This window comes from Micromesistius poutassou, assembly GCF_964030765.1.
Source record: "Micromesistius poutassou genome assembly, chromosome: 11".
NCBI lineage: Eukaryota > Metazoa > Chordata > Actinopteri > Gadiformes > Gadidae > Micromesistius > Micromesistius poutassou.
Window position 1 is genome coordinate 9,935,182 of NC_140281.1, and position 18,290 is coordinate 9,953,471.

At 46.7% G+C, this 18,290-nt stretch overlaps 1 protein-coding gene across 1 annotated transcript in view; it reads right to left on the reverse strand.

The window, feature by feature from the left end:
- ctnnd2a (catenin (cadherin-associated protein), delta 2a) overlaps positions 1-18,290 on the reverse strand; it is a gene marked incomplete at both ends in the record, with an annotated part of 236,799 nt that overhangs the window by 25,515 nt on the left and 192,994 nt on the right. Inside the window, 3 exons of the mRNA XM_084474908.1 lie at positions 7,112-7,262; positions 10,579-10,752; positions 16,794-16,976. Coding sequence (XP_084331034.1) covers positions 7,112-7,262; positions 10,579-10,752; positions 16,794-16,976 — 508 coding nt within the window. The remainder of the gene's footprint in view (positions 1-7,111; positions 7,263-10,578; positions 10,753-16,793; positions 16,977-18,290) is intronic.

An 18,290-nucleotide genomic window follows, 5' to 3' on the forward strand; every position in this document is an offset into this window, starting at 1 on the left:
GACGGGGGGAGGGGCTGGAGGGGCTATCCACTTCTGGGCTGTTTGATTCGTATGCCAGAGTCGCCCTGTGCTGTCACACACTGTGGCAAGTGGATAAAGTCTGCCATGCACTGACCTCGGGGCAGCTGTGTGCAAATCATTCAGGTGGGACTTATGGTCCCGGTCTTGGGCTTCTTCAGGGAAAGTTGCAGGAATAAGACGGATCATTCGAGGGAGCGAGGGGGGGAGGGGGGGTTATCCAAGGACAAGGACATGAATTTCCTGTTCATTTGAATGCAACACCAGATGGCGTGTATTCCTCTAACTCGATCGGGAGCGTGGGAGGTAGGGGGATATTCCCTAGCAGCATTAAATGGTGATGCGCATTTATAACTCAATGTGAGGGGGTATGCCGCCTCTTGCTCACACACCCCCCCTCCGGGATGCGTCGATGAGAAAACATGGGTAAAGTATGGAGCAGATAGCCTTATGCATGGAGACGGACGGATAAGGTTCTATTTATTTCTCATCCTCGCTCATTAAAGTGATGAAGCGCTCGCGTTCCTTCTTTCACACACAGAATGTGTCTCAAGCTAGCTCATTAAGCCCGCCGCATTTGTATCTCGGCTCGTTTGTCACCCATGTTAGGATGTGTCACCCTGTAACCGGACCACTCCTCATGCAGTCCCCAGGGTGGTGGTGATGGTACGGGTGTCACATGTCACATTCACACACACACACACACACACACACACGCTTGGGATTCAACAATAAGTGACTGCCCTGCAGTGCCCTTGTTCCGTCTCCACAGCAACGATTCTCTGGCACTGATGCCATCAGCGGAGTGGCCTGGTGAGAAAGCAAGTGAGTCTGCATGCGAGAGAGAGACATAACGAGACAGAGAGAGAGAGAGCGAGAGAGAGTACACAGAGAGGGACTGAGCGACAGAGAGAGAGAGCGAGAGAGAGAGAGTGTACAGAGAGTACAGAGAGAGACAGAAAGAGAGAGAGAGTAGGAGATAGGGAGAGGGAGAGAGTGACAACGAGAGAGAGAGGGAGAGAGAAAAGAGAGATAAAGGGAGAGAGAGAGAGAGTAAGATTAGACGTATGAGCTCATCTCTGAACAAACAATGGGGAATAGAAAATGAGGCACGCCCAGGCAAAACTGTAAAAAAAATGTACCACCTAGGACAAACTATTAAACCATGTACCACACTGACAAATAGAAAATAGAAGAAAGAGAGAGCGAGGGTGAGAGAGAGATGCGTGGGCATTGTGTAACTGATCGAAAAACAAATAATTGAATCTAATGCGGAAGCATGAATACTGGGCTTTTGCAATCAAGTAGACATGGATGAAGAAGCTTGTGTTGAGAGCGAGAGAGAGAGAGAGAGAGAGAGAGAGAGAGAGAGAGAGAGAGAGAGAGAGAATACGTTCTGCCACACATAATCAATAGTGGGCTCGATTTTATTTTATTTAGCGAATGCAAATTTCTCAAGCCACTACAGACTGACGATTAATTTTGAGATATATATTCATGCATTCAAAAGGGGTCAATTGTCACATCTTGCATTTGAAGAGTTTACTTTTAGTTTGAACGGCCCCCCTGAAACATCTCATTCAAGGTCATCCAAACGATACAGTCCCGCTTTCTCTGTGTCCTTCACATTGCAGTATTTCACTTAAAAGTTGGCAAGTCGGCATAAACAGGGAGGAGCACAAAGCACAGAGGGAGCTGTTGTCGGGAAGAATGGAAAAATGAAAGACAAACATGCTGACACACAATGGTGGTTGGAAGAGAGAGAGGACATTAGATACCTCTTTCACTCAGCACAGCGTGTCTCAATCGATTCGATATTAAAGAGAGCCTCCATTCAAATCCGGTGACAACATTCAGGTGGGAGGGACAAGAGAATGGGAGAGTTTAAGTGGAAAAAGCCAACAATTATAATGAAGAAAACAGTACAACAGTACGACTGCTAATAATAACACTCAAACATAATTATTTCTATAGGTGAGTGGGACAAACAGAGAGAGAGAGAGAGAGAGAGAGAGAGAGAGAGAGACAGAGAGAGTGGGAGAGAGAGCGTGAGAGAGCGGGAGTACGAGAGAGAGCGAGATAGAAAAAGAGAGCGGGATGGAGAGAGAAAGCGAGAGAGAGAGCAAAAGAGAGAGAGAGCGGGAGAAAGTGAGAGAGAGAGTGTCACACACACAAGGAAAGGTAAGGAGAGGGCAGGAAGCACTCTTTGCCGTCAGCGAGGAAGAAGGAGAGAGAAAATATGATGCTATAAAGATTGTGAGGGCACTTTCACGCCTGGTTTGTTTGGCGCACTTTAAGCAGACCAAAAACTGCAGTTTCTTCAAACCCCATCCCCAGACACACACACACACACACACACACACACACACACACACACACACATACATGCACCCAGAGACACACACACACACACACACACAGACACTCACTCACACATCCATGGAACCACGCCAGTCACCTGCGTTGTTGCTCGACTTCTGCAGGATGAGCCAGCAGTAAACCCAACAAATGTTCTCTAGAATCTTCTCTTTTAGGTTATTTTTCATTTTGTCAACAAACACAACAATTTCTGTATATCGTTCAAGTTTACATTTTAGACCATATTCATCACATGATATGTGTTATGTTGTCATGACGAATGGAACGTTTAACGCCTGTCCAACATCAATCATTTTAAGCCGTAACCAGTGCCACTGTATAAGTAATCTGCATGGCTGCATTGGGTATTATTCAGAAAGCGAGAAAGAGCTTATTGCGTATCACATATAGAACGGCATATAGAAATGCTAGAAATAAACAGTGTTTTAGGTGTTCCAACACAGCAGCAAATCATCATGTATGTGAAAATATCCGGGGTACATAGAGAGGGAAGAATCCCACTGAAGGATGGCGAGACAAGTACCTGCATTTGCCATGCATTCAGTGGACCAAATGCATAGGATGACTTGATATCATTACGTCACAGCGCAGGATGGCAAATGTGAGGGGAAGTTGTGGGATAAAGGAGGTTAGAAGAGGGGAAAGACAAACAGAACGACAGATGAGGAGGATGGATCGCAGGCAGGCTTCGGTGTGCACCTTCAGTCCCATTACAAATAGGTCGTCTGGGAAGCAGGGGGCTTACAGGGACATCCAGGGGAATTGACAAGGCTCTGCTCTGCCCCCCCGACCCGCGTGTGCTATCACAAACCCAGACGAGCAAACACATCAACGTTTTTTAATAAAAAGTTTTTTCTGTCTTAAGGATCTAGAGGGTTAGGTGTGTTACTCAGGGATGTCGGAGCAACTGCAGACATTGCGGTTGGGCTGCAGACAAAGCATTTCCCTTCAAGAGATCACCACGTTATCTAGTCAGAGTGCTGTTAGAACTCAGGTCTAAAATAAGCATATTGGTATTTGCTTCATTTATGGCTGGTTATTTAGTTAAATTCCCACTTGAAGAATAAGTGGGTTTGCTAAATGTCTCAGGCTTGTCACTCGAGGTTGCCGCTTGCTGGCTAAGGACTGTTAACTAGTGACTGCCAACTAGCTACTGCCAACTAGCGACCGCCGGCTAACGTCCGCCGGCTAATGTCCACCGGCTAGCGACCCCCGGCTAGCCACCGCCGGCTAGCCACCACCGGCTAGCGACCACCAACTAGCGACCGCCGGCTAGCGACCACTGGCTAGCGAGTGACAGCCAACGAGTGACAGCTAACTCGCGACTGATGGCTACCGACCGCCGACTAGTGACCACTTTCTGTGAACTCTGAATGACCTCTGAACTCTGAATCGGTGACCCATGTCACCGATGTGGTGGGCTACCGAGGGAAGACGCCAGAAGCTGTAAGCATCTTCCTGCGTCTGCCTTGTGGTAAAGTTATTTACCCATGTCTCTGAACATGTAAGCAGGCTTTGCGTGGTAGTTGCACAATCAACTGGGAGGCCAACTCCAACTCCTGGACTCTGCCTCGTTCCCTCATTACCACATTTCCTTCCTTCCTTCCAGTGAAACCTAGCCCCCCCAGAGAGCGAGGCAACACTCTCCTCTTCATTCCCCTCCCCTCCTTACTGACTATTCACACAATCTCCCTTTTCTCCACCAAGAGACAGCATTGCAAAGCCTACAAAAACTAATTTCCACCTTCACAGTTGCCATGGCAAATGTTTTTTATATCTATATAAAAAAGGACACTTGCAGTTTTAACTCCAAATGGTGGTTGGGGCTCAAAATAGGAGAAAGACCATGTGGGGCCAAAGCCAAATACGGTGCTTTTTCTGGCAATGTGTTGGCCTCTCACCTTCTTTCCTGTGCAAGCACATCAAGTCACACCTTCCCCAGAGCCAGAACTTAACCTGGACAGTACTTGTCCGTTTCAATTGTCCCACTTGCCCTCTCGCCTCATCTCTCTCAACCTCCCTCTCTGTCTAACCCCAGCTCTGGCTTGTCCCTTTATATTTGTTGGGCTCAATTTTCGCCCCTCAGCCTCTTTTCATCCTTTCCCCCCTTTTGTATAGATCTATGTTGTCTGGCTTTAGCCGTGGCCTTAAAACAAAGTGACAATGTTGTGCTCCTCTCTCTCTTCTCCCTGCTCTCCCATAAGCTGTCTCTATCCATTTTATCACAAAGTTCCTTTCCCACTACCTCTCTCCGGTTCCCTCACTTCTCGCCTCTTTCACGTGACATCGAAATACATGGAGAAGATCGTTATCAACTCAGATAACATCGGAAACAATCAATTGCAGTCATCATAATGAAATCATCACACATTTATGTTAAGTTGCCAAGTTAATGGTTTCACCGCGATCAAACAATGTTCACTGTGGTTCGTTGCTTCCATTGTCAGTTTCATTGTTGTGTTTTCTTTGAACTCTTAACTTCACAGCAATCGCATCTGAACAATGTATTGTTGGCCTAAGGCAGCAGGAAGATATCAATTGACTTGTATGTCATCAGGGTTAACACATAGTGACGTTCCCTGGATACAAACACTGTCCAAAACGTCCAAAAAAATAAATAATAGGAAACATTATTAGTATATAACGGCAACACTTTTCTTTATTTAATCAAGGCTTTATAAAAGCTTTTAAGTGTCTAATTAGGCTTTAACGCATCGCTAAGTGCCAGTTAGAACGGTGCTGCGGTACAATACTGGCTTGTTGAGCATTTGCCATGGGCATTCTGGGTAATTCCGTCACCGTGTCTTTGGCATCCTCAGAGACTACCAAAGCCTGCTGTCTGAGACCGGGGGCAAGGCGTTGCTATAGAAACCACAGGGCACACCGGGAATGTCGAGATAATCAGAGACACCAGAAAAGTAGAGGAGAGAGAGAGAGAGAGAGAGAGAGAGAGAGAGAGAGAGAGAGAGAGAGAGAGAGAGAGAGAGAGAGAGAGAGAGATTTTGTATTCAAAAATGTGAACTCTGCACACTCAAACACACACTAACACAAATACACACAGTTCCCTACTCTGTGCTAACTGATGGTGATCCTTAATGATAGTAATTGTGTGTTAATTATTTGTTGCTGTCATTGTCATCCATCAAGCCATCAGTCCATCCATCTATGAGTCTGTGTAGGACTTGTGCATGCTTTTGTGTGCTGCACACGCATGTAGCATGTATGCATGTGTTTACTTGTGTTCTGGTGTCACACCAGGTGTGTTTAACTTGTCTCCATCCATCTCCGCCCACCCCTCTCTCTCTCTCTCCGCAGAACACAAAGACACTGTTTATCCACGTTAGCCTCCCATTGCCCCCCTGCCTTATTGATAGCATCCGCCTCAGTCTTTGAAACACACACCCCGTGTGGCAGCCCGCTACTTGTTATTGATCCACCACTCCGCCTCTCTTTCCAGCGCAGCGAAGAGAGAGCCGAGTGCGTAGATGTTAATAGTTGTGACAAGTCGAACGTGAAATCAACGTCGCCGCTCCGACTGCAAATGCCATCGCCTGTGAATTTTTTCTGGTAATAAAATCATTTAAATATATTTTAAAGAAGAAGTTGGTAAAATGCCCCGTTTTTTTTGTTATTATCATTATACCGTTTGTGGTTAACGGTATAGCAAACACTTAAGACTCGTTTGTATAAACGGGCAATGGCACAAAGGGAATGTCAGCTACACATTGGCCCGCGCGCAGCTTCATTTTCTGTCTCATTCAGTGACTAATTTCTTAACCAATCTCGTAGCTCGTAGATATGATATTGCTCAATATTTCACTATTGCAGCCACCTTCTCCCGACCGCAGAGCCAAATTGCTCCCATCGAATATTACACTTAGGCACATGACCATTGACAGAGCAGACACTATAATTCCCAAATGTGTTGCATTATTGTTGATTGATGAGGTTTAGGGTCGTGCCTTGATGCTAGCGGCTCCCTGACTGTATCATCTCCATCACCACGGCTTACCCACAATGCAATACTGTATTCTGTATGCTGTCATCCTAGTCTCTGCTGCCGCTGTGTGTGTGTGTGTGTGTGTGTGTGTGTGTGTCTCGCATCGAGTGTCACCCCAGAAAATGGTGAAAGCGAACACTGTTCCAAGGATTTAATTTCCTGGGGCGTTTGTTAACTTTACGATTTAGTTTTAAAATGTTTAATGCCATGTGTCACAAAAGTGTCGAAGCAGCATCTCGGAGGTATCCGTTTCACTTTGGGCGACATGTTGAAAGACTACAATATTTTATTTTTTGACAAATGACAGGCCAGACCATTTAAACAGCATTATGCATAATTTAGACACCCTGTGGATGTTGTAGAGAATATTTTCGTACTCTCACTGACTAGAAAAAACACAAAATAGGACAGAATAATCAAATAGGGTCAAAGTAGTCAAATTCAGATTCAACATACCAAAAAGAAAAAGCTTATATTCTCGTCTCCTATAGAGATCAAAGAGCGCATGGTGTGGGACCGAACGGCATGGTGTTGTCAGTAAGCAAGCATTCAGTTAATCCTACTACTTTTCTTTTAATTCCCTTTGCAGCGAGAAGGGTGACAACTGTGTCCCACTGTCCTGAGGATCCGACACATCCACCATGCCACAACAACCCACCAGCCCTCCATTTCTCCATCCCTCCATCCCTGTCCCTCCCCCAGGAAGGGACTCACCGATGAGCTCCTTGTTCCGGACGTCCAGGGCCATGTTGCGCAGGGCGGTGGCCACGGCGCACACCACCCGGTCGTTGTCTATCCGCAGCAGCTCCACCAGGATGGGCAGGCCCTTCTCCTTCCGCACCGCCGCACGGATGTACACCGACCACTGGGGAGGCGGAGGGGGGGATGGGGGGGTGGGGGTCAAAGGAGGGAGTAGGGGGTGGAGGCAGAGGGAGGGGAAAAGGAAGGAGGAGGAATAGTGAGTTGGGCGGAGGGGGTAGAAAAGGAAGAGGGGGAGGAGGAGAGAGTAGGAGCAGGAGGAGGACAGAAGAGGGTGAGAAGGAGGAGGGAAAATGAGGAGGAGGAGGAGTAGGGGGAAGAGGAGGAAGGAGATGAAGAGGAGGAGAAGAGGGAGGAGGAAGATGAAGAAGAGGAGGAAGGGAAGGTGGATGAGGAGGGAGGAGGATGAGGAGGGAAGAGGAGGAGTTGAAAGAAGAGGAGAAGAGGGAGGAGAAAGTAGAGGAGGGGGAAGATAAGAGTTTGTCATTGAGTGTCTACAGGAAAGTACACATTCCTTTTGACTTTTGACTCTTGTTAAATTGCGCTTGCGTAAATACAGAATTAAGAGACAGATAATACCTGAAGTGACCCTAATCCCACCCGATGTCCAGTCAGGGATTAATAAAGTATATCTTATCTTGAAAAATCTGATAATATGACTAAAAGAATAGCCAAATATTAATTTAAATATGTACCTTCTCGTAAGGCTGCTGTACTTCTACATAAAGTGCACGGTATTGGAAAGGGCAGAGCTAAGAAGAACGGACAGTTTGGGTCATGGAGTGACCTCAGAACAGGACCACGGGCAAGTGCACAATGCAACAAATATCAACTTTTCGACTTTTTGACTTTTGATTTTTTTTTGCGCTTCGAGAAAATGCAGCACTCCAGTGTCTACCGTCCGCGTCCTCCTTGACCTCGATTTGAGCTGAAGCGGGCCGGATGGCAGCCCCAGGATCCCATGGTTGTTAACACCCCAACATTCATCAGCATAGAAACACAGTCACACAAGGGTTCTCCGTTGAGAAACTGTTCTCGCACGACCGCTGAACCAAAGCCCTGCAGTGTTCGCAACGATGCTTCGTAGCTTACTGCAGCAACAGCAGCAAGGACACTTGTTGCCCGAAGACTGAGAACACAATGTGAAAATTTGACTTTACTGATAACAAAGCAGCAGTACATCAACATGGACGCCATGAAGTCTTCTATCTGCCCCCTACCTTGAATCTCTATCCTCCCCATTCAGTGCCTGAATGAGTTGTAGATGAAGCGTCACGGATGATATCTCATCGTTAAGCAACAGCTTCAACAATGCCCTGACAGCCCTCCATTAAAACAGACTCTTCCTCCAAGACAAATCACACTCAAATTTCCTGTTGAAAATTAAAATGAAAACGCAGACAAATTGGCAATATTGTCCTGGGAAACTGATTAGCACTTGCGGTTTGCCAGACACAGTTGTGAACACCACGCTTTGCACGCTTTTGTTTATTTTTTTTCCATAATCAACTGAAAAAATACATTTTTCAGTGTGAGTTGGCGTGAGGAAGGTCCTGGAGCACGGCCAAGGAGAGTGTGTGAGAGCGCCAAGACTATAGTGGTTCGGAAACACTGTCTCTCCACACACTGATAGCTGTTCTATTCCGATTTGAATATACACACACATGCAGATGCACACATACACACACGCAAGAACACACACACATGCACGTAGGCACACACACACACACCCACACACACACACACACACACAAGCATGAAATCACACACACTCACACATGCATATAAACAGAGCTGTGTAATAATGTACAGATCTGCATGTACGCACACACACACACACACACACACACATAAACACAGCCATGAAATAACGCACAGTTCTACATGTACACACACACACACCCTATATCCTCCAAACAGAAAATGTGAATTTCAGGATTCCACCTGCCCCACATCATTTCCCCTTTGTTCCCTGTCCCTTTCGATCTACCTCCCTTGTCCATCTCTCCTTTTTCTACCTCGCTCCCCTCCTCTCCCCCCCCCTGTCTCTCCCTGGCTCTCTCAATGCCCTGGTAGGAGCCCAGCGAGCCCCAAGGGTGCATGTGGAGGCTCCAAACAAATCTGAATTGGATTCACATCTTGCCCAATGCCCACGCACGCACACAGACACACATGCACACACGCACACACACATCTTCAGGAAAGCAGGGAGATCATCCATGTGCCCTCCTTGTCCTCCCCCCTCTCTCTCTCTCTCTCTCTCTCTCTCTCTCTCTCTCTCTCTCTCTCTCTCTCTCTCTCTCTCTCTCTCTCTCTCTCTCTCTCTCTCTCTCTCTCTCTCTCTCTCTCTCTCTGCCACCCCCCTGATGTCTTTGTCTCTCTCTGTTCCTCACCATGCTGTAACGTCTTAGTTTGGAGAGAGTCTGGATCTCTGCTTCTGTTGGTGAACCAAGGTTACTGCCCTTTTGTTCACAGTGCCACGATACCACCACAATATGATGATGTATTAATGCAGCAAGGCCCCTATTAAGCAATGGTAGAAGATAATCTCACATTTACCATTACTTGTGTTACGATGTGAGTTTGATTGCATGCAAATCTAAGTTTTGCGTTCAAGCAGAAAAGCCAAATGGAAATGAACTAAGCCATATTGCCTTCAATGAATAACAGTAGAAACCTGCCATCTTAAGGTACAAAGGTTTAAGGTTCACAGAATTATTTGAACCGAATAAATATGTGAATGAATATATTTGCACTGATTGTATTTCCGATCACTCGAATCTGACAAAACCCTCACAAATCCAAACAAAACAGAAGACTCGCAACACACAAGTTAATACAACTCTCCTCTCCGTTCACCTTACATTTTTCACCACCATCCACCTTCATCTTTTACAACAAATGTAATAAATAACAAATAAAAATTTAATAAAAAGTTGCAGTCTCCGATCATGAGGTTAAACAGACACTCCACCCTCCGCCATCCTTCCCCCTAATTCCTCCCCTAGCACCTATCCTTCACCCCACCCTCCCCCACTCTCCCTTATCCTCCACTCTCCCCAGCTCTCCATGCCCAACCTCCATCCCCCTATCCCCGGCCCTCCACCCCCCGGCCCTCCATCCCCTTATCCTCCGCCCCCCATCCCCGGCCCTCCATCCCCTTATCCTCCGCCCCCCACCCCCGGCCCTCCATCCCCCTATCCCCCGCACCCCACCTCCCGGCCCTCCATCCCCCTATCCCCCGCCCCCCGGCCCTCCATCCCCCTATCCTCCGCCCCCCACCCCCGGCCCTCCATCCCCCTATCCCCGGCACCCCACCTCCCGGCCCTCCATCCCCCTATCCCCCGCCCCCCGGCCCTCCATCCCCCTATCCTCCGCCCCCCACCCCCCGGCCCTCCATGCCCCCACCCCTCCATGCCCACCTTCCAGCTGCCGGCGGCCAGGTTCTGCAGCGCCCCCGCCGCCCCCTCCAGCGTGTCCGGGTTGGAGCACTCCGACAGCAGGGTGAGGTAGGGCTTGACGATGGTCGGGTGCCACAGCATCTGAACGCCCTTGGGTGGGTCTGCGGCGTCGGGGAAGGGTCCCACGCCATCCCACTGTCATCACCGGGGGGGGGGGGACCAAAAAGGAGACAAAACAAGAGGGAAAGCGTTCAAACTCTGCCAGAAAATACCGCTGACAGGTTTTTGCGGGGTAGCTGTACATCGTGTACGTGGACGATTGAATTTTAGATTGACGTCTGCTGTCTGGCGAGCCCATGCGTGTGTTTCACAAGTGGCATGAGTGTGTGTCTGTGCGGTAACTGGTCTCCTTGTGCAGCTTTCAGATGGATTGTGGAGCAGATCAACAACTCGCTATCTGTCTAGGACTGCCAACACACTCCTTGTCACTTTACAGAGTGCAGACTGTATCCATAAATGTATGTATAAGTACTGTATATTCATAAAAATACACTTTTAACACAGACACATTCAAAGGGTAGGCAGGAACAAAAAGTGTAAACGTATGTAACGTATGTAATATTAATAATGCCGATTTCATCAGACCTGAGTTATCTTGTTAATTATCTTCCCAACACTTTGGCATGAGAAACAAAAGAAGCCTGATGGGGGAGGTTGAACCGTGAGTCTCGCATCGCTTACTACCAGGCCATCAATGGCACACCGCTTTTAAAAGAATTCCAGGTGTGGCAGACAGGTGAGAGAACACATCTCGTCTCTCATCTTTCACCGCCAGATCCTGGTGGTGGAGGTGGTGGTGGTGGAGTAAAACGTGGTTTATTCCTCTACCAGCCTGGTGGCAATTAACTCTTCTCAACGCAAGATGAAGCAGTTTCAGCCCAAAACTCACTACTATGATTATCATCTCCATCAGCAGCAGTGCCTACACCCGTGTTGGCTGTGTTTGTGTGTGTGTGCGAGTGAATGTGTGCGTATGCATGTGTGTATGCCCGCGCGCCATGCGCGCGTGTGTGTGTGTGTGGATGTGTGTGCATGCATGCATACATGTGTGGACGTGTTTGTGTGAATGTGTGTATGTGTCTGCCTGCGTGTGTGGGAGTGTGCGTGTGTGTCTGCAGAGCGAGCAGGTAGCCTCCCAGAGTGTAAGTGAACGTGGGTTGTGGTGGTGATGTCTGTGCTTCTTACAGTACACCGTGACCTATTTAAATGTCAAAGAGAACAGGTTCAGCACCAGGGTAAATGGCTTCTTGTCAATCTGCAGAGTGGGAGAGCGATGGAGGGACAGAGCGACAGCAAGATGAATAGAGAGAGGGAGTGACGGTGGCTCCATTCTCGGAGAGAGAGAGAAAAAGGGGTGTGATTCAAATATCGGGGAATCAGGGAAAACATTCATTTCCGCCTGCTTTGATTGAGGCATGCAGCTTCCCGCCTCTTCCCGTCGCATCTTTCTCTTCAACGTCCTCCTCTCTTCCCCTCGTGGGACGTCCCTTGATATGTGATCCTCTGAACACCGCTCCCTCACCTCTCTCATCCTGTGTCTGTTCTCGCCATTTTTTTTATTCCTTCCTCTGTCCCATCAACCTGTGTTCTCTGTCCTTTCTTCTGTTTCATCTCTCTCTCTCTCTCTCTCTCTCTCTCTCTCTCTCTGCCTCGATCCAGCCTCACTGCCTATCTTTCTGTTCCCCCATCCCTCTCTCTTCTCACTGACTATACTAACACAGCAAGGCCACTACTGTATATCCAAACCCCCCAAAATATGCACAAGTGAATGTGTGTGTGTCTGTGTGTACACATATATATGTGGGCATGCACGTATGGGTTGGATGTACGGAGATGTGAGCTTCTCTTTGATCACGCAAATCAAAGGCTTCTGGCGGTTTTGATGTGTAATGTAACACGCAACGTGCTTCCAAATTCCCAGGCCTCAGAGAGAGAGAGAGAGAGAGAGAGAGAGAGAGAGAGAGAGATATTAAGGGGCACAACGCAGCGCCTGCGTGCATGCATGCGTCAGAGCATGTCACAACAGCCCTTCGTGTGTTCAGAGTTCTCGGGAGATTAAATGCATGACCGACAAAAACTCAAAAACAAAAATATCAAAATGCAGAGAGAGGGAAATCCCACTTTAATGTAGCGTGAAATGCACTGCCATTGCAGAGGCCCAGGGGAAACGTGATTTTATCATATTACTAACCACTTTTACATCCAGTCACCATATATGTTTCATATCCATGTGATGCTATGGATGTCCAGAGGAGGAACACATTTCTGTACACAGCAATGCTGAAATAATTGAGTGTCGGGGAATGTACGGAGGTGGTACTATTGAATAATTGAGATATACATTATTTATGGTTTAAATTGTTTGGTCTTCGTGGCAGGGGTCGAGGAATAAATGGTGAATATCTACAATAGCTATCTTATATTATTATCAGTTATTTTTTCTTGGGTTTTCTACTAAAAAAGCACAGTGTGGTGGGTGTTTGTGTGGGTGTTTTTGTGTGAGAAAGTGTGTGTTTGTGCACAGACACACCGTGTAGCAACCAATAGTCAAAGAGAGCGTAATAACGGCCAATAATAAAAATAAAAAAAATAACGTAATAATTAAAATGTAATAAAGCCAATAACGTAATAACTTGCCAATAATGTAATAAAGTTGTTGTGCCAATAATGTAATAACTTAATACGTTATTGTCTGGTTATAACGTTATTGGACTTGGACTAGCCAATAATGTAATAACTGAGGTATCACTTTATTTTATTTTAAATTTCTGGAGAGAAACTGTCACACTTAGCCTTAATGTTGCATCTTGCAGCACATGCTTAAATATCTGACCTTACAGATACCCCTCCACCCTCATAACTCTTAGGGTTCCGTTATAGTACTGTGTATCCAACTACGTGACCACGCAGATGCTTCGACGGAGTGAGCCTTTCAAAGTTCTGCATTGCAGTTTTCAGTATGGTATTGCAATTCACCGCTGGAACACTAGGGGCTGCGGGAATGAGACGTTAGCTGACCAATGACAGCCCTGCGGTCTCCATCATTCTGAGTAGCCTCGACGGATAGTAAAATTCGGGCTACGGAGAGGGTCTCCGACAGGGTGTGCGACGATGGAGAGTATTATAAACAGTATTGCAGTATTCTAAACAGTATGTAGTATTATAAACAAGGCTTTACTTTTACTCTGGGATTCTTGAATCGGCCAGAACAGCTATGGGGCCAGCCTGATCTGCAGAGCGACATTAGATCGCTTGCAGATTGGCAGAAAATGTAAAAACTGAGCCGGTTATGTAATAATACATAAATATGGCTGCAGCCCCCCATTCAATATTATCATATCATATTGCTTTATTCACCAATAATCATAACCTGAATGTTTGTCTGATGCATATGCTCCAGATGCTGCTCCTAAACTGATGTAATGCACACGTTCATCTTCATAGGCACAACCATGCGGTTCTTGAACTAAAGAAATCTGTAAATTCCATAAAGACAATTTCACCAAAAGTCCTGTAATTCCAGAGGTTTTTGCAGTAATCTTATGTGCTGATGTGTGTCAGCTTTTGTGTCGTTTTGTGTAGTAGTTTGTGTAGGCATAGTGGATGGCATAGTCATGTAAACACATGTCCTTACCACTAGCCCTGTGTACTGGGCACCTCTCTCTTTATTATGGTTATTTGTTTAACAGCCATCTGCTCATTTGGGTGGAGGGGTATCTGTAAGGTCAGATATTTAAACATGTGTTGAAAGATGCAATATTAAGGCTAAGTGTGACAGTTTCTCTACAGATTCAGTTATTACAGTATTGGGTCAGTTATTACATTTTCAAAGGATTTCTTTAATGATTTATTTAATGATTTATTTTAAGGCCAATAACGTAATAACCAGCTAATAACTTAATAACTTGGCTAAAAGTTATTACGTTATTGGCTCAACAACTTTATTACATTATTGGCAAGTTATTGTGTTATTGGCTTTATTACATTTAAATTACGCTATTGGCACTTATTACGTTATTGGCCGTTATTACGTTATTGGATGCTACACACGCCTACACATATGAGTCTGTGTTCTCCTGTGGTAAAAAGTGTTTGTGTCTGGTAGTGCCTGTGTATGTGTGTTTTCGTGCCGTCGTGCACGTGTGTCCGTGTGAGTGTGTCTGCGCACATGCACAGACTTCAATTTAGAGTGTTTAGGCTCAGCTTAGACTCCAGTGGAGCAACTTGGCCTTGCCATCTCAACCCTCTAATAAATGATTAAGTAGGGTACATTACAGTCTGCCTGGCCGCCTGCCTTTCCCCCTCCCTCCCTCTCTCCCGATAACTCTCCCTCTGCCATCTCCTTCTTTTTTCATTTATTCCATTTGTCCTCCTCCTTCTCTCTGTCTCCCGAACCTCAGATCACACCCATCAAGGGTCTTCACGCTTTGGTGCTCCTCTGCCTGGCTCCTCTCCCTTACGCTCTGTCCATCGCTATCCATCCATCTCTGAGTCCTAGCCCACCCCTGCTTTCTTCCCCCGTTGCGTGTCTGTCTTTTCCACCGTGTCTATCTCTGGCACACGTATGTGACATTAACACTTTTTTTTTCTATCTATCTGTCTCATTGATTAATATTTCCCTGGTCTTTCCCTCCTGACTCCTGCCTCGTGTCGGTGCATCATGGACGCATGCCGTGGTGATCCTGCCCAAGATCTTCTGACAAATTGACAACTAGTCCACAGAGAATGTCAGTGCTTTCATACCAATAGGAATGGGAGAGAGGCAGGAAGGAAGAGACCAAGCCCCTCACAGAGAGTAAAAGAGAGAGAGTCAGAGAATGATAGAGAGGGAGAGAGGGAGAGAGAGTCAGAGAAAGAGAGAGAGAAAGGTAGAAGAGAGTGAGAGAGAGAGAGAGACAGAGACCGATAGAGAGTAAGAGGGGGAGACAGACAGAGAGAGAGAGAGAAAGAGAGAGAGAGAGAGAGAGAGAGAGAGAGAGTCAGATAGAGAGAGAGAGAGAGAGAGAGAGAGAGAGAGAGAGGAAGATCTCAGACAGCCCCAGAAATCCTGCAAATGATGTGGATATTGGTTACATTTTATATTAGTTATTTTTCTTTGGAATCACAAAAAATAAGCTAGACTTCAACTGATGACAGAGTCAAAGAGAGCGCTAGACATGCAACTCCAGAGTCTCCCTTTCCAATGAATTATAGAAGACTATGAAGCTTTTTCAACTGGGCATGCGAGTACCCTCTGATCTACCCTGGTTTTTCCTCAGCTCCTTCTTCTTCCTGTTCCTTCCATTATTAACCAGCGAGGGCCCCTCCGACTCAGAGGCAAGAAGCAAAGGCTTGGCTATAGACGTTTCAAACGCTAGGCGCCACTACGTTTGAAGAGCAACATAGGCTAGGCACTAGTACACTCACGGCTCTCAAAGAAGACAGGCGAGAGTGACATCCCCCCCGCCCCCCTTGTATTTTTTTTGTGTAGCCCCCTTTTTTTTGCTGATAAGTGGCAGGCTCGACATCCAGGGAAGACGTGCTTGATTCCTCCACAGTGAGAGCGGCGCGGCCAGAGAAATGTTGGGTGCTGCGGCAGAATAAATATAGCCTCGTTTTTGCGTGCGTTTTTGAGTGCGTGACCAAAGACCGAAATGAGTGACTGTCACGCTCAATGCATGACACCTGAGAGCTCTGTACACTAGTCGCTGTACGCTGGTGTGATAGAGCGTGCTCTATCACTAGTTGACTGAAAAGCTAGTTTTCAGTCAACTAGTTACCATCGGGAGGTTGCTAGTTGAATCCCGACCAGCTGTCTGTCGCCTTGCACGGTTGACTGCACTGTCATTGTGTTAATGTCTGTATGAACCTTTGTAAGTCGCTTTGGATAAAAGCGTCTGCAAAATGCTATAAATCTAAACTAGTATATTGGTCCTAATACGCTATGTTCTAGCACGCAAGATGCTAGTACGCTAGCTGCAAATATGCTAGCACGAATGGCAGAAGTACGATTGGCAGTAGCACTGTAGCACGGCAGCACGCTAGTACATCAGCCGCTAGCATGCTAGCTGTGGGTAAAATGGGGGCACGGGATTACCGCTGTTCCGCTGATTTCCATAGGATATACTGCATGGATATATCCTTCATTCTGTTCCATTGTTTTGCATTTTGGGGGGTTCCAGTCGAGGGCCCTTTACCTGGTCGGCGCCCCTCTTTTTCTTCTTCTTCTTGCCCCAGCAGCCTGAGCTCTCTCCGTCGCGGCCGTTGGCTTCGCACAGCAGGCCATCCAGCTCCTCCAGCCCCCCCTGCTGGCCGTGGGACGTCTCAGCGGCCAGGCGGTACGACAGGTTCCTCAGGATGCACACACAGTTCTCGATGGTCTGGGAGCAGACGGGACGATGGGAACAGGGGGAATGATGAGCTTTGATTAGATTTCTTAGGTTCTTAGGAGGACATAGAAGCAATTGGACACACACACACACACACACACACACATGCTCACACACTGCAAGGCAATAAGTGAGAAGGATAGGCCAAAGACAGTGGGGAGTGGTGGAGAGACATTGATGTATATTGAGCAGGATCCTATGGCTCTGGCACGCTTTGACTTTGAAAGGAGATGAGAGGAAGCTCAAATGAGAAAAAATGACGAGCTAACTGCGTCACAGCCCATTTAACACAGAGTTTGGAACGGCTCCCCGCCAGCCAGAGATACTAGGACACGCGCGTTGTTTGTGTGTGTGTGTGTGTGTGTGTGTGTGTGTGTGTGTGTGTGTGTGTGTGTGTGTGTGTGTGTGTGTGTGTGTGTGTGTGTGTGTGTGTGTGTGTGTGTGTGTGTGTGTGTGTTGGAGTCTGTGTGCGCTATCATGTCATGTTCACTTGCATATGTATGCAGGTATATGAGGAAGTTAGAGATCGACAGCAATTCATGTTGTGTTCTCCAGAAGCGTGTGTTTGCAAGTATACTGTATGTGTGTTTACATATTACTGCTAATTTGGAAGGATCCAGAGTGTATGTCGGAAGCAGAGTTTTTTTTTTTGAAGAATAAGTGGAAAACAAGAAATGAAGTGCAAATTGTCAATCATCATCACTCTGGTCCAAGACGGCAGCATAAACAGCAACGACTTTGAACTGTAATTGAAGGGCCTCTACTGGAGAGGGTTTGCTCCAAACCTAACACCATCACACACACAAACAACCTTCACTCGTGTCTGAAATCCAGCGCTCTAATAGAGTTCATTCCAGAGCACTAGCATTCCAATTTCATCTCGCTGAGGCATTATCCGCTCTACTTATTTATTTATTTATTTATTTACTTTCTTTTGTTTTTCGCAATATCACACTGTTTGGCATTCAGTCAGAAAATAAGTCAATGTTGTTCTCTGTTGTCAATAAATGATATTCATTACAAATTAAATAACAGCCTATATCTCTGACTGCCAGCTGAAAGGTAAAGGCGTTCAATCCCCAAAGCTTGAGGCCTAAATGGTCGCAGGGCTCTGTGGTACAAACAGGGATTTGTGGTACAGACAGCGGAATTCCATTTCAGTGGAACAATTGGCTTTAACTCACCAGCAACCGACTTCTAACCCTCTTAAGCCTTTTATGTCTTTGGGAAAGAATAGCATTTGTCAGCCCGCGTACTGATTCATGTGATCATACCGGGAGATCATACCGGCTGCTTCCTGCTGGG